General features: G+C 38.1%; 1 protein-coding gene and 2 non-coding genes across 6 annotated transcripts in view; 1 reads left to right on the forward strand and 2 right to left on the reverse strand.

Moving 5' to 3' along the window:
• LOC106905191 (ATP-dependent 6-phosphofructokinase, platelet type-like) overlaps positions 1-16,739 on the forward strand; it is a 29,136-nt gene that overhangs the window by 1,635 nt on the left and 10,762 nt on the right. For 2 of the 4 annotated variants that reach the window (XM_014969853.2, XM_014969856.2), the window contains exons 2-15: positions 5,590-5,663; positions 6,826-6,903; positions 8,442-8,631; positions 8,711-8,876; positions 8,957-9,001; positions 9,224-9,332; positions 11,258-11,353; positions 11,879-11,971; positions 12,058-12,183; positions 12,363-12,427; positions 12,537-12,606; positions 13,933-14,079; positions 16,223-16,293; positions 16,502-16,589. In XM_014969853.2, coding sequence (XP_014825339.2) covers positions 5,590-5,663; positions 6,826-6,903; positions 8,442-8,631; positions 8,711-8,876; positions 8,957-9,001; positions 9,224-9,332; positions 11,258-11,353; positions 11,879-11,971; positions 12,058-12,183; positions 12,363-12,427; positions 12,537-12,606; positions 13,933-14,079; positions 16,223-16,293; positions 16,502-16,589 — 1,418 coding nt within the window. Of the gene's footprint in view, positions 1-5,589; positions 5,664-6,825; positions 6,904-8,441; positions 8,632-8,710; positions 8,877-8,956; positions 9,002-9,223; positions 9,333-10,878; positions 10,975-11,257; positions 11,354-11,878; positions 11,972-12,057; positions 12,184-12,362; positions 12,428-12,536; positions 12,607-13,932; positions 14,080-16,222; positions 16,294-16,501; positions 16,590-16,739 lie in introns of all 4 variants that reach the window. The other 2 variants (XM_014969854.2, XM_014969857.2) reach the window with 1 other exon arrangement.
• Positions 7,717-7,802, reverse strand: trnar-ucu (transfer RNA arginine (anticodon UCU)). The gene is given in 2 exon segments: positions 7,717-7,752; positions 7,766-7,802. It is a non-coding gene; the product is annotated as a tRNA-Arg (tRNA).
• Positions 8,001-8,089, reverse strand: trnar-ucu (transfer RNA arginine (anticodon UCU)). Its single transcript is given in 2 exon segments — positions 8,001-8,036; positions 8,053-8,089. It is a non-coding gene; the product is annotated as a tRNA-Arg (tRNA).

Raw genomic sequence — 16,739 nt, forward strand, 5'->3', positions numbered from 1 at the left:
ATTTTTATGTAGTCAATGCTCTAACTGCATCCCTGCAGCCTGCACAGAATGCACCTTTAACCTCATTAGAGTGTGATTACTGATCGGCTCTCCACATGCATAGAACGTGTTGTACTTTGCCATGTAGGACACATACATGCACCAGTTAAACCAGTGCTATTGTTGGCTGTTACACAACACTGTGTGCCTATAGGCTGCTGTGAGAGTGGAGGGATATGCTCTTTCTCAGTTGTCAGAGCCCCTGCTGTGCATCCTGGACAGTCTTTGTATTTAGGACAGGCTCCTTGTGGCAGCAGCTGAGATTTAATTATAACTGCACCTTTAAAACTGGGCAGCCAGTGTGAAAGTGATGCAGTCAGACTCATTGAGCTCATCTGGAAGCACTGATGTCTGTGTGCATCTGAAGCCCTGAGCAAATACTACTGGAGAGGTAGTGTTTGTAGTCTAGATGTTACTGTATAAAAGCCCTCCATGCACAAGCTTTCTGCATGATTATAATCCATCTAAATCAAATATCATGGGACACTGTATGCTTCGGGGCAGACATCATTAAGATGTAAGGGATGCTGTTTGGCCTGGACTCCCTTATTATTCTCTGTGGGTTTTTATCCTGGTGAAAATAAGATTAAATAAATAGAAAAAAAGATCTTAGGACTTGCAGTTACGTAAACCAAGGTTAAAGAAGTCACACAGGGCTTCTGAAGCATGTGGATAGAGAAATAGACTCACAAAGTCCGTTTTTTTTTGTGCCATCTGAAAACTTATAAGCTTCAAAAGACTTGAAACTGAAGAGGAAGTTTACTTTCCAGCAGCTTAGTTAAAACAAATGACCAGAGAATTAAACAATTTAGATCAAAACATGATCATGTGACCTGTATTCAATTGTGAATCTGATTTGAATCTATATCAAATAAAAAAAGAAAATTAATATATTTTATATACATCTTCATAAAATGCCTCAAAAAGCCTTGAGAAGGGTTACTTCTGATGTATCTGAATAATTGTAGTTAAATAAACATGTTAATCATGTATTCTTTTAAAACGCTCTGCATCTTGTGGTTTGAAGTCTGGTTTTGTGGCTGAGTTTACAGCAGCTGCTGTATCCGCTGTGTCACGGCTCAGTCAGCTTCAGGTGTGTCAGGTTTTCACCAGGACGTGTTGATGACTGATGATGGGAGGTGATAACCTCACTGCATTTTCACGATTTGTTAGATTTTCCATCTGTCTCACAAAAACACACAAAAACACACACTCACTGCAGATAGATAAACCTACGACTTTCCTGCTCATTTTTATCTATTTGTGGTATTGATTTCTCTAAAACTCTTTAGGTTTGCTGTCAAATTCAAACACATTTGAGATGTTTGCATCGACTCCTGGTTACCAATCAGCACTCAGTCCTGATTAGTATGCAGCTAAATGCCTGAACACACAGCCGCCCTGTGCATGGTGGAACATTATTTACAACCTGGATGGAATCAAATGGACTAAACTGACATTGACCAACTAAAGTGTAACATTCAGTGTATCTTTAACTTAAAGATTTAAACCAAATCTAACTGAAAAGTTATGCTATGATGTGCTTGATTTTTATTTTTTACACTTTAATTTATAGAGATTCTGCAAAAATCAGACTGTGCATTTAAACTGACATTAAATCACAAACAAGTGACTCCATTTTCTAAGTAGGGAACTTCTGAAGGTGGTTGTATTGTTCCTGTTGTACATAAAAGAAATAATTGGTGGCTAATCCCTAACATGCTGGAATTAAACTAATCTGTGACATTTGGAAACTAGTTAAAATGCAAGATTATGTGATAACTGTTCTCTCCATCCACTGTTTCACATTTTTAATCAGTCACTGCTTCTTTAAGGTGCCTTCTGGTTGTTTTTGTGCTTCAATGCTGCAGACTGCATGTTGGTCAACTAAAGTTGTTTATTTGCTGGTCGTCCTTAATGGAAAGTAACTGGACCTGGTTTAAACTGATGAACTGGTCTGTCGTCATTCAACTGGCAGGAAGCTGGGATTTCCTGCTGCTGCTGCTCTGCTTTTATTAACATAATTCACTGTAAAACATTGTGCAGCTTCTTTTCACATATAGTTTGTTTTGATTTCAATAATTTTAAAATTGATGGTCTCAAACTGCTCATCTTGCTTTAGCAAATTTCAGATTGCATGTAAAACAGCATCCACACGTTTCTGTGTCAGTGACTGAGGTAACGGTGAAATTACGCACACTGATTAATTCTAGTGCTGTGGGATTCGGCTTGGGACCCTCTTCTCTCTGCCAAGTTTAGTGAATGAGCTCTTGTGATGATGCTTTTGGGCAGAGTAAAGAATGAGGCCACCATGCGATGAGTAGTCACATCCCACACATGGTGCGGACCAGAGCCAGAGAAGGGATGGGCTGTGAGAGCCGGTGTGTGTTGTGTTTACAAATCAACTGAATACCAAAGTATCCAGAACGTCACCATGAGCCTGGCTGGAAATAAAAAAACTCCAGTAGAAAAAGAATCAGTTTCTATTGAACCTTTTTTCTCATTATACTGGAGAATACATCGTTTTTACATAACTTACAAATGACTTGTGTTTATAATTTCATTTATTAGGTTTGAGCACAAAGTGTTGAATGTAACTAATTTAGATATTATTATTAGTAGTAGTAGTATTATCCACACAAAATTAAATCAGATTAAAGCAGGAGGAGGTCAAATTTAATTTGGTCAGCTGCACAACTTCTTCATACAGGTTAATGAGTTATAAACCGCTAAAAGGTTAATATAAATATTACATTCAGAGAAAAACGTATCGAACAGAAAACCTGCCTGGCTTCTCTGAAAACAAACTGTAGGTGTTTCTTTTTCTTTTTTCGCTTCACCTCATCATGTGTTTATTTTGTGTTGCTGTTCTTCCCAAAATCTTTAAATCTCTGCTCATCCTCAGCTTAACCAAAGTACTCCCATCCTTTAGAGCACTTTCTTGAAAACTTGAACCAGGTGTTTTATTCACCATGTTTGTTTTTATATCACTGGTTATGTAAAATATTGTGATGAACTTTGCAGATGTACTTAGAACAAATACCCCTGAAGAGTTCACATACAGCGGTTTGATGAAAAGATAAAGAAAGTAAAATAAGACAGAGAAAATAAAACCTGTTTGCTGACTAAAATTATTAATGAGTAACCTGTTAATATACCCTCACAGCTTTTCAATCATATTTAAGCCAGAAGTCTTCTTGTAGCTATATTCTTGCCTTTTGTATTTCCAATATAAATTTTTTACATTGAAAAATATTTAAACGAAAAAACAAGAACTTCACAATCAGTAACCCTGTAGGAACCAAACCCAAATAAAATGCAAAATAATAAATGCAAGTGACTCTACGCAAAAAACTGCAACAATTTTGCTTTTTCAAATAAACTAAAACTGAAAAGGCAGTAGGATGAAAAACATGGCACGGACGTAGACCTGATGGTGAACCAAAGGAAGCCGGGTATGAGCATACAGGAAGTGATGGATTAACAAGACGTGTGTGACAGTTAGCAAACAATGACCAGGTGTCAAAGGTCAGAGGTTATTCGAGGAATATGCTTCACAAAATGAAACAGGAAGAAAAGCTATCGAGACAAGACAATGCAGAAAACTCAAACCAAGAAACACCAACAGGGGTCACATAGATACTTAGAATATAGGCAGAGAACATAATTTAAACCAAGAAGTAAAAAAAATAAATAGGTTTTTGTTATGAATAATTGCATTATGTGTTACAAGTCAAAAACAAACATTCAGGCCACCAGGAAATATATGTTTGGCTGCAGGAAGTCTGTTCTTGTGCACTGAGATAAATGTCATAGGGTTCTATGGGGAATGCTCTGTGCAGCTGAGCATTGTGTATGAACAACATGCCCTGCAGTCACTTCACCACAGAATACTGCAGGGTCAAAGGATCACAGCAACATTTAGCAGCAGCACAGGAAATACTCCACTGGACTACAGAGCATAGGGCCTTGAGAATAATGATGATTTTCAACATCTTACTTTTCCTCACTGAATAAACACCCTTAAATTAAACACTGTAAATTGTACAACTCCATTAAAAAATGCTTTTTAATCTTTGCAAAACAGTTTATGTTGCACCTTTCCAGTCATAATGACCAACAAAAACTGTTTGCACCAGACACACATTCACCCAACAGATACCAATGCGCAGATTGGTAGGAAACTCAGGGCTAAAAGCCTGAGTTGCTTTTAACACAAATCTATATGTGGCAAGAGAAAGCTGGAATCAAAGCCACAACCTTTGGATTGCAAGACTCGTCACCTTCGTCTCTGAGTCTGAGGAACAATGAAAACCTAAAATCCTGCCTTTAATCCACATTTACCTCAGAAAACGACCAGAACATTAACAGGTTCTGATCAACCTGTTAATGTAAATCAGCAGCAGCTCTGTGGTCCCAGACTTACTCTGAGATTTAAAGCCTGCCTCATGTCTAATTGCACTAAGTGCTCTGACAGGCTTTTTTCTGACTTGGCACAGCGTCCTCTGGGCTCTCCGGCTCTCCGGCTCGCTCTCTGTCTCAGCTTCACTCCGTTTTGACCTCCTTTCCTCCAGCCTTCATCTTGCCCCTCCCTGTTTATGCTGCTGGTTTCAGCTTATTTAAAGAGCAGGACACTGAGGTCAGTCGGTAGATAGGTAACCGAGGCCATGAAGGTGTCAGATTTACACTACATGGTCATTATGGTGACAGGATTGACATTATGAAAATCTGTAAAAGTTAATTTAAAATGTTGTAGCTGAAATTCATTAAACTTTTCCTTTTTTGGCAGTTTTTCATGCAGTGCCTTCAGCTTTTTCACATTTTGTCACAATACAACTGAGTGTATACCAGAGATTTTATTAGGTAGATCAAAATAATTAACACATAGTTGTGGGGAACAAATAAATCATCCCATTAAAACTGAGAAAAACACTAAATAGATTAAAAATTAAGTTAGAGATCAGCTTTTAAAATAATCTTCTAAGCTTGAAACAGCTCACAGGTTACTGTTCAATCCAGCATGTGGAAAAAGTAGAATACAAAAGGAGATCTACAAACCTAAACTTGACAAGTCATGGAAAGAGTTAATCAGGGAAGGAGCCAAAGAGCACATGGTAACGCTGGAGGAGCTGCAGAGATGCACAGCTCAGGTGGAAAATCTGTCAGCCGTGCATCTGTAGATCTGGACTTCCTGGTCGTGTGTCAGTGTGAGAAAACCTCACTGAGGCTTGTGGTTGTAGAATGTTGTAAAAATAGATTCAGAGGTGTGAAGCTCTTAGAGTTATGGAGTTATGGGACTTTATTTATGCAGTGTGTTTTAACCAAAGTGCTATTTAAGAACTTTTAGCTCTTGAATATAAACAAGTCAATAAGTTAAGTACCTTTCGGATACAGTCTCTCTTGGTTGTTTTGGGAAAAATAAGCATGAGACGTGACTCATTTGTGACAGATGAGCTTACTGTTTATCATATAGCACCAATTTTATGTCTGTAGCAATAATCAACTTTCTGAAAATGCTTGAAAAGCCTCTGATTTTCTCTGTGTTCCCAGGCATGAATGGAGCCGTCCGGGCTGTGGTCCGAATGGGGATTTATGTGGGAGCCAAAGTCTACTTCATTCACGAGGTGAGAATGACTCAGAGTCCAGACATGACGATGGAGAGTCTGCAGTATCTGCCACTCTCAGCTACACACTAAATCTGTGCTGACAGCTCCTCTGTACTGGACTATCACTGGGAATCAGGGACCAGCATGAGTCAAGCTGACTTCTCCAGTCTGGCCTGAAAACATTTTAAACGTAACATTACATTTTATTCCTGAGCACTAATTCGCTTTTATTTTAGTTTTTATACACTAAAACGTGATATAAAATAATTCACATATAACTGAGCTGTACTGGGGAACATTAATGTAAGTAATTAAAACTAAAAATTTACAGTTAATATTTCACATCAGGCTCATAAATATGATGATTTAAATGGCACAAGCAACAACAAATGAATAAAACGTAAAACATTTTATTAAAGTAGATCTTAGATTTTAGAAGTGGTTTGTTGTTACGTTCCTAAATTCAGATGTTTATTCCGTTGAAACAAATAACTAAATAATATTTTCCCTCCTTTGAATGAAAAACTCTTAAACTTCTATCTTTAAGTGGTGTTTTTAAATATCTATTTTTTGGCTACAGGGTCACCTGAAAGGCATCTGATCCCTCTATATGATTTGCATATGTTTATAACCCACAGTCAGCCTGACAGCCTTTGCATATATACATTATGTTTTATGAAGCTTGCATGTTATTCAGCTCCATCTTCTAATGTGTTAAATTTGATGACAGAGCAGTTGACAATACATGAATTACTTTTTTATCACAATTAATTACAGACAATATTAGATTCCTTCCTGTATAAAAATGATTCGGATTCATGTATTTATATCCAGCCATTTTCAAAGTGTGTTTACGTGTATTATGTTGTATAACCTTTAAAACAATGATGGTTCCAGGGGAAGAATGAAATTGCTTTTGTGCAGCATTTACTTAACTTCAGCTAAACTGTCCGGTTAGTCTGGGTTAACCGCGTGAAACATAAAGCATACATTAAACTGCAGGTATTTGTGTGGAAGCAGATTACTACAGGAAAACTGAATTAACAATAATCCAGTTGTCTGACTGTTTTAAAGCAGTTTTTAATCTTTAAATTCTTACTGCTGCTTATTGCTTTCAAATGTGGATTTTTGAAATAAGAAGTGACTGATTTCTTGCCTTGTTGTTGGTTTTTCACCTCAGGGGTACCAGGGGATGGTAGACGGTGGAGACTACATCAAAGAGGCGACGTGGGAAAGTGTCTCCAGCGTTCTGCAAGTGGTCAGCACAACCTGCTGCTTAAGTTTCTGCTACACGCTCTTCATGTCCCCTTATTCTGCTGTAAATCATGGTGCTCTCAAGTGCCATGAACTGTGGTATAAATGTTATTTGCATGAAAAAGCAGGTTGAGGTTGTGGACCTTATTATCTGGAGGAAAAGTCTTTGAAAGCTTCACATTGTGTGTCTGAACTATAACTTCATACCGGGAATTTTGTGTGAATTTTATATTCTAAAATCTTCCAGTGAACATCCAGCAGTAGATGAATAAATACAATTAAATATTTCCAAAATGCACACAGAAATTGTTAGTCTTAATTAAATGTTTAAATTGCCTATTAGGCAAATATTTCTGAAATAATCTTGCTTAAATACTGTAATAAATGTTTTTTTAGTAAGTCTCTGATCATACAAAGTTTATTTTTCCTGTAAACATCTGGATCTAAAATCGCAACTGACTTTTGCTTTTCAAGTCTTTGAAATAGAAAAACATGACTTATCCAGTCACACCAGCAGATATCTGAAATTCTTCAAATAATATGTAAAGTTTGACTTTTCATAGCTGCTTGTAAATGGTCAAACAATTGTAATTTGACAGAATATGAGGGAAATGCAACAGAGTAGATTTTAATAACATATTTGTGTCTTTAAGGAGTATCATCCGGTTAGTGGATACTTTTTAAATATTGGAAATACTTAGTATTCTTCCACCAAGAGGCTTTTGGCTCTGCGTAGTTTCTTTGGGAGTTGACTTTCCTGTCGTTTATCTTCACTATTAAGGATTTAAAGGAGGATATCTTTCCTTCTGATAAAATTTGACTCTGGTGGGACTCGAACCCACAACCTTTGAATAACCTCAACCATCTAGAAGTCCAATGCGCTATCCGTTGCGCCACAGAGCCTTTATCTATGTGTTTGCTGGTATTCAGAAAAACCTTAAACATGTAAAGCACAGTTTTTCCACCAAGAGATTTTCAGCTACGTACAACCTCTTTGGTAGTTGAATACTATTGTGAATTTTTACCTTGATTCGTTTAATATAGAATTACTTTCCTTTTTTATAAATGCAAAAAGCATTTATAAAAAAATAGAGCAATGACTGACTCTGGTGGGACTCGAACCCACAACCTTTGAATAACCTCCTCAACCATCTAGAAGTCCAATGCGCTATCCGTTGCACCACAGAGCCTTTTCTCCTGAGTCTCCAATTTTTTTCTTTGTTAGTTGAGTTTCCTACTGTGCATCTTCAACATAAGTTGTCTAATTTTGAATGACTTTCCTTTTTTATAAATGTAAAAAGCATTTATACAAAAAAAAGCAAGCAGTGACTCTGGTGGGACTCAAACCCATTAATTAATTAATAATTGTAAACATCCCATATATTGCAAAACGTTTCACATCCTAAAGAAATGCATACTAGACGTTGCCAAACTCTGCAAATGCAAAGAATCACAGTTGTCCAGAAACTTAATGTTTCAGTGTCATAAATGTGTCACAACTATTGAATCATATTTAGAGTAATTGCTATCCTCTGTCTCTAGGGTGGCACTGTCATTGGCAGTGCCAGGTGTAAAGAGTTTCGCTCCCATGAGGGCAGACTAAAAGCCGCTCACAACCTGGTTCAGCGGGGCATCACCTACCTGTGTGTGATCGGTGGAGACGGCAGCTTGACCGGAGCCAACCTGTTCAGAGAAGAGTGGAGCGGCCTTTTGAATGAACTCATAGAGCAAGGTGATTGTTCACCTTAAAGTCTGAATTTCTGTGTTTCAGCTTTACGTACTGTAACTCTTTGTTCTTTCATTTTGTGCAGGGCTCATAGATGAAGAGGCAGCCAGAAGTCATTCTCAGCTTCACATTGTCGGGATGGTTGGCTCTATCGACAATGACTTTTGTGGCACCGACATGACCATCGGCACCGACTCAGCCTTGCATCGGATCATTGAGGTGGTGGATGCTATCATGACTACGGCTCAGAGGTGAGTATGGTTGCAAAAAGACCAGAAGATATGAGTAACTCCTTAAACTGATAGAACCGTTTCTTTTCTTTGTTTTCCAGTCACCAGAGGACATTTGTGCTGGAAGTCATGGGTCGACACTGCGGGTAAATTAATTAAAGATGCATCACATTACTGAAAAAGATACAAAATGCAAATTCTTAAAAACATGTTGCAAGTTTTGGAAGCTTATCTTTTTCTTTATAAAGGTTGTTCTAAGACATATGATGTTATGGTGCCAATTTGGCTGCCTATGTTTTTAATAAATGCATTTCAGGCCAAAGTCCAATTTACATCAAAATAGTATGGATGTCTATGTGTGTGTTTAGATACCTTGCTTTAGTCAGTGCCCTCGCATGTGGAGCAGATTGGGTTTTCATTCCAGAGATGCCTCCTGAAGACGGCTGGGAAGACAACATGTGTCAGAAACTGTCTGAGGTAACCTGTGTGCTTCATCTGTAAAGAGGCCAATCATCTTAGAAGATGTTTTCATTACAAATGCATAGAAGTCTTCTTCATCACCACTCTTGGGGCACACAGTCAGTCAGCTCTAGGACCATGAATGGCATTGTTCTGTTAATCATAATAGTTTACTGATGAAATTATAAGATGATGTCTTTCTCAAACGCAATCAGTTCAGTCGGTCATTTTGTGGTCTGTAACACATTCACAGTTGAAACTATTTACATAGTGTTTATAAAAAACAGAACTTCCTTAAAGTTAAACGTTTACATACACTAAGAGAGCCAATATGATGAAGTCCTGGTTTCGTAGGATTCTGGTTAATTCATAGCTTTTAAAGAACAATGAGGTGAACTTGCAGATGTATTTAAAGGTAACGCCTAAAGCATTCTGCTCTGTTGTGTGATATCATGGAAAAATCATTCCAGACGTCAAGATGAGAATTTTGGAAAATCTGTCTGAGTGAGGGAGTTTAGATTTTACAAGATCTCACAGGCGTCAAGGCTAATAAACAAACAATAATGATAATAAATTCAAGCTTTATAGTTCCCTGAGGAATGTGAGCTAAATGAAGGCTGTGTGAGATCATTGTTTGGAATAAGAAGTCAGTCCTCTGTCCTATCATTAAGAATGTCCTCATGTCTTAGAAAGCTCAGTAAAACTGCTGCTATAGTGAGATTCAAACCCACAACCTGTGAATATACAGTATATTACAGGTCATTAAGATGTTCTTGACTGTACCACAGAGTATTTTAGTCACTTTAATGCAAACAGTACATCACCCACTGGTCAGTGATTCAAACAGGTGTTCGGTCTTGGCAGTCACATCGATATCTGTGTCAAATAATGAAGGATAGCTAAAGCAAATCAATGGCAGTTGTGCTTATGAAGCCATAAACTCCAAAGAAAAATGGACAACAACTCAAAGTCCAAGCTGCCCATGAAAAACTAAAATATTGCTAAGCTCCTGTTTCTGTGGTCTGGAGCACAGACTGTCAAACAAAAGTCCCACAATATGTAAAAAAATATTTTATGAACAAAATTAACCATCATAATGAAAATACAGAGGATTTAGTTGTTTATAAACATGTCTAATACATTTCATATCAACTTGAGCTAGTCGCATTAGAGTTCACATTATTCAGTCCAGTTTTAGGTAGAATATTAGTCACTTTACGAAGACAGTTGTAATCGGATCAAAATCATTTTTGAGAATATATTTTCATTTCAGGAATCAGTCGCTGCACTAAACATAGACAAGGGAGCAATTAAATCCAACCTTGGCTAGAATTGAAAAAGCAGGTCAACTCTGAGACAGCATAGTTTCAAGAAGATATCATGAAATATTTTTAATCAATAATTTTTCACTGTAACATCTGTTGTCATAGGAATAAATGCACAACCTTTTTAACCCCAACCAAAGCACTTGTAAATGAAAACTGTGCGGTTTGAACACAGAGTTCCAGGCATTGTGCTGTCGTTACTGTCCAACGTACTTCATTGTGCTTTTGCTGTTGTCTAGAGTCGATCTCGAGGTTCCAGGTTGAATATTATCATAGTTGCTGAAGGAGCCTCTGACAGACAAGGACAACACATTACCTCTGATTTAGTGAAGAAAGTGAGTAAAGCTCAGTCTCAGACTGATGCAGAGGAGAACCAACAGCTGGAACACTAAGTGGAAATGGATGGTTCTCGAGAAGTTTTCATAAATAATTTCAGTTTGGTTGAGATTCTTGCCATGCTGACAGGAATGTGGCAAAGTACAGATGTCAACAGGCAACAAGTCGAAGTTTCCTCCCGTTTTGTTCTGAGATCATCCTCCACCGTTCGATCCAGCTTGTGGCACTGCAAAACGTTTTCTGTCATGTTTTCAAATACTTGTGCTTTTTATATTTCTCTAGAACCGTGCTGATAAGAAAAGGCTGAACATTATTATTGTAGCTGAGGGTGCCATTGATTGCCACAACAAGGCAATAACCCCTGATTATATCAAGGACGTAAGTATGGTCGCGAAGCTTCGTCGTCTGGTGGATGCTCCAGTCCTCCCCCATAAGCATGAGTTTTTTCTTCTCTTCACGGTGTTGGTTTCCTCACGACGGAAACACTTATCGCCTTTTATGCTTCACATGTGGTCATTTCTAAAAAATAAAAAATGCTCAATTTAATTTTCCTTTTTTTTTGTTCCGTTCTCGCATCATTTTTTGTTTCAGCCCTATTTTTGTTCTGGAAAGTTGACCTTGCATGTCCGTTATTTGGCACACACCAACATGACAGGAGATGTTTTGCATGATTTCTCCTCTGTTACTTTTGTGTGATTTGTCCTACCTGTTTTTTTTAAGTCTGTTTCATTTCAAGAAGCGATAAAGTCTTCCAAATACCAAGCTAATAGGAGGCACTATTGTTTCAATGGGAACCTTGAGTTAATGTTTATATTATAATATACATCTATAGACATTATAGCAGGATATATTCATTTTAAAAGCAATTCCATTACTTCTGTTAATATATGATGTCTGTCAAAGCTGGTAGTGAGCCACCTGGGTTTTGACACCAGGGTCACCATCCTGGGCCACGTGCAGAGAGGTGGGACTCCATCTGCCTTTGACAGGATTTTGGTAAATCATCATGAATCAATTACAATTCCATTTGTTTCACTTTCATGGAGATGGATTGGTAAACCCCTGCTGAAATGACTCCCCAGGCCAGTCGGATGGGCGTGGAGGCAGTGTTGGCGTTACTGGAGGCGTCCACAGACACGCCTGCCTGTGTGGTGTCTCTAGTTGGCAACCAGGCTGTTCGACTACCGCTTATGGAGTGTGTTCAGATGGTAAGGCGGTTTGTTCGTGTTGACCAGAGGTATGGTGAAAGTTATTTTCTGAAACTAACCCCAGGTGCTTTTACTCACCATGTATCAGTAGTTACCAGCAGACGTGCTCAAAAAGAAGACCAGCTACATGCTGAATGCTTTTGTTTTTCAGTAAAGCAGCTGTTCTGTTTTACCATCAGACTCAAGAGGTGCAGAAGGCCATGGATGAGAAGAAATTTGATGAGGCGGTCAGACTGCGTGGCAGGTAGGACAGAGACAAAACTCATGAAATGTGCAAATAAGCCATCTGCTAAGAAATTGTAAAGCAATCATCTGTGTTATCTAAAAAGTTTAACTCTGTTTTCAATGTGCAGGAGCTTTGAAAATAATCTGAGCACCTACAGACTGCTTGCTTCTCAAACTGCTCGCTCTGATCTCCAAAATGTAAGAGCCACTGCAAACAAACACCACAAAAAACATGAAGAATACAAACAAACCAGAAATCCATTCTTTTAATTTCTTCGATGCATCTTTTCCAACAGCTGCTCTGAGATTTGTACGTTAGCATAAGGTACCGCCTGGTCAGGTGCATCCTGGGTGCTGCGGTCTTTTTGTGACACTAACAGAGTCTCTGTTTTTCTGTGACTGACTTGAGGGAGAGGAAGAGAAGGAGGCAGGGGATGAAGAGCAATCTCATGTATGTGATGGGTCAGCTTCTGCAGCTTCTGCAGGTGTAGTTTGCACCATTAGTTTTAGGCAAATTAGCTCCTTATCAAGCTGTCGGCTTCTAATTACCATTTCAAATAAATCCCTTTAAATTAATAGTTTCATTTTGTCATGGTAACAGAGTGCCACAAAAGGGTCAGTGCTCCCCACCAGTTGCTCTGTCCATCTTTTCTTATCTGTTCATGGCTCTGCTTTGTTGTAGAATTGCATTGATTATGACGCATAGACACACAGGTAATGACTCCTATGCCTCACATAAGTATAAAAAAATAAGCATTGAGTCTGGAGAGAAAGATGCTGGCAACATTACGCATAACTCAAAATTATGTTAGAGTTTTTAAGTGCATAACATACATTTGTTTTTCTGAGCTTAGCTTAAGCTGAATTAAAGGGACGACTGACAACACTTATCTATATGAATTTGATAATGTACCTTAAAAATTTCAGATGAAAATGTAAAATGATTCTGAAAATATGACTTTTTTCTAAGTCACTTTAATGTTCCAATGTTAATATCAGAGTCAGAAATTTGACAGTTTTTGAGAAAGTTTTATTTCACACTCAGGAGTTACTTATTAGACAATTTTCAGTCAAATTGAAGTTTTGGTTTCTTTATGAGCAGAAGTTTTGAAATGTTTTCTTTTTGAGGTTCTGACATGTTGAACGTCTTGTTGGTCCTTAGTGCTCAGCAGATTCTTAAAGCTGATGGCTGCTGATGTTTTCTGTGGTTATCATGAGAAAACAAAAGTTGCTGCTTCTCTGCATTTCTAGAAGCATGTGGCTTCTTGCATGCAAGGTTCTCATTGCAAGAACTATTTCATTTCCTCAAACACTTTTAATGCTGAGGTTTACATATGCTATGTTCAAGCACTAAATGTGAAATTCACGCATTAGGTGTGACTAAAAGATATGGCAATGCTTGGTGTTAGAGCATATGGCCTTAGCATATGCAGAGTAGCCGGATTCTGCTTCATCTCCTGCATATTCAGCACCTTTCAGGGTTACGTGTCTTTGTGTGAAGAATCTGCCCTCCATTATCCTCAGAGCTCCTTTAACGTGGCGGTGATGAACGTCGGCGCGCCGGCCGCCGGTATGAATGCCGCCGTGCGTTCTGCCGTCAGGGTGGGAATCACAGAAGGCCACAAAATGTTTGCTGTCAACGACGGCTTTGAGGGCTTCTACAAAGGACAGGTGAGTCACCACAAACAAACAAAATAATAAAAAAATATACAACTTTTTTCTTTGTCCAATTAAGTATAAAAATTGTACAGACATAAATAGGCTGCCAAACTCAAAGGATGCATCAGTATTTTATTAATAGACAAACCGCTGAGCAAAATATGAATCCTCAAACTGTTCTTTGGTCATAAAACTACAGTTTGTTCACATTAAAACTGACTTCCAGCCTCCTCCAAACTACTGCAGCACATTGTTTCAGAGTAACTGAAGGTTAGCTAGAATAAGCTTTCTCTATTTTCATAAGAGATAAAACTATTACAACAAAGGCTTTTAACAGAGCCTTCCTTCTGTTAAAAATCATCAAACCACCACTTGTTTAAGGAAATACATGAGTTACTTTCAGAATGGAAGAAAGCATTTTTTTTTCTGAAAATATAATTTGACTAAGAAATCATTCTCATGACTTGAATTACATCTGGAAAACAAATCATGCGTTATAACTGATAATATTAAATCTTTTTCTCCCACATTTGAAACTTCCACATGGAACAGTTTTTAGCTTCTGTTCTTTTCAGTTTAATTGCTGTTTATAGATGAGTTTCCTATAATCAGCTTCAGGCGTACGGTGACGGTGCAGTTGTTTACGCCACAGGTAAAACTTTTGACAGTTCTGCAGACAGACTACACTCAGGTTTTGAGAAAGTATCGGCATATCTAGATGAGTCGCACTGGGTCTAAATGTGAGAAAACAGGAGAAAAATCAAGAATGTGTTTGAATACACTTTGATGTTCTCCTGCTCTTTCCTGCCTGCTGGGATCAGTGGTGCTTATTTAACACCATGAGTGGATATGTTACTTTTCTGTGGCATCATTCATTTAATAGTTTGAATCTGATCATTTTTAAGGATGATAAAAATAATTCCCTACCCTCTGATACTGTAGTTGGTTGTTAGATCAGCTAATCTAACAGTAAGTGTTACATCTACATTCAATTATTATTGATTCTTTGCTCCAACATTTGCATCACATGTGAAGACTTTCATGCTCATTACTTTGAATGTTTTTATGTCTCCAAAAGTCTGTGACAGCCTGGATGGTTAAACTGCTTATATGATGTTAACGGCATTGTAAGGTGATGTAATGATCATTTTCTATGGAATACCCAGAGTGCTGAAATGAAAGGCAGATGTGATAAGGTTAGTTTACCGCTCATAGCATGCAGGCAATAAGTTCTTTATTACAACTGAATAAAAGTTACCTTGTGTCATAAAAAGAAACAAGACAGTAGTTAATTTTAGTATCCTGCTTGATATGAGAGCTTTAAAATTCAGTCTGCATGCAGCCTTGCCAGGCGTCCTGGTAAACGGACTCGGCTGAGCCCAGATGCAGGACATGAATGCCCCGTCACTGACCGCCTCCTCTCAGCCATATGACCACAGTGACAACAGCAGCAGCGTCCTGTAAACAGTTCTGCTTACTGTAAGCCAATTACAGAACCTTCCCCAGCAGCGATTCCATTCATGCAAAGAACCGGTCTGCAGCATGCTCTGCTAAGGGCAGGCACACACTCGCTTGTACACACACACGGATACACACACGGATACACACATACGTGTGTTTGGATGTTCCAGCAGAGCCGTGCTGACCTGTGGGAAGCGATTACTCTCCGAGGTGAGTGGTCACAGAGGAAGATTAGACATGATTGAGACGTGAAGCAGTGATCCCCGAGTAAAAGCTCCTCTAAATAGGACACAGACTGCAGGGAAGAGCAGCTTGTTTGGTAAAACTCTGCTTGCACTCATGCAATATGAAAAGAGTAAAGGGGAAAAAATGAGCCACTCTCTTTGCTTTGCAATATAAAAATAGCAATAAAACATTAATCTTTTCATAATCGTATTGGTAAATGTTGCTTTAGCTTACTAATATTTATCCTTTCTGTCACATAACAAATCTAAATAAATATGTATCACTTGAGTTTGTTGCTTTGAAACAGCAAATATCTTTGTTAATACAGCACACCTCATGAACAGCTTCAACACGTCGTCTGTCTGTTAGCAGGGAATCAAGATGTAATCATGGAACAGGAATTTCTCTCTGTATTTCCCCTGCAGTCGTGTAGAAGAACCTCAGCAGCTTTTTGTTTTATTGTTCTCAGATCAAGGAGATCAAATGGGGAGATGTTGGAGGCTGGACCGGCCAGGGAGGATCTCTGCTGGGGACAAAACGGTGAGAACAAAAACATCCAAACACGTAGTTTGTAACATCTTCAGTATGAAGAAGACATAGCAAACAAAATGATTTGATAATATTTTATTTATCCCTTTCAGTTTCTTTTGCTGCATCTTTGATCATTTTATAGTTGGGAATGAGTGACGTCTTATTTCCTATAAAACAAAGTCCTAAATAAAGCAGATTGTCTCTGTTCCCCGTTAAGAACTCTTCCAGCAAAACATCTGGATGAAATTGCTGAGCAGATGAGGATCCATAACATCACTGCTTTACTTGTTATAGGAGGATTTGAGGTATGTTGCTTTTTTACTTATTAGACAAAGTTATATTTTCTATTAAAACTTCAGTTTTTATTTTAATATTTTTAAATATAAAAGTATTGCTAAGCTTTTAGAATTTCATTCTGTTGTTTTATGCTCTGTTATGATTGTTCAGTTATTGAT

Source organism: Poecilia mexicana, unplaced genomic scaffold, assembly GCF_051168715.1.
Source record: "Poecilia mexicana isolate PSO_F unplaced genomic scaffold, ASM5116871v1 scaffold_17, whole genome shotgun sequence".
Classification (NCBI taxonomy): Eukaryota; Metazoa; Chordata; class Actinopteri; order Cyprinodontiformes; family Poeciliidae; genus Poecilia; species Poecilia mexicana.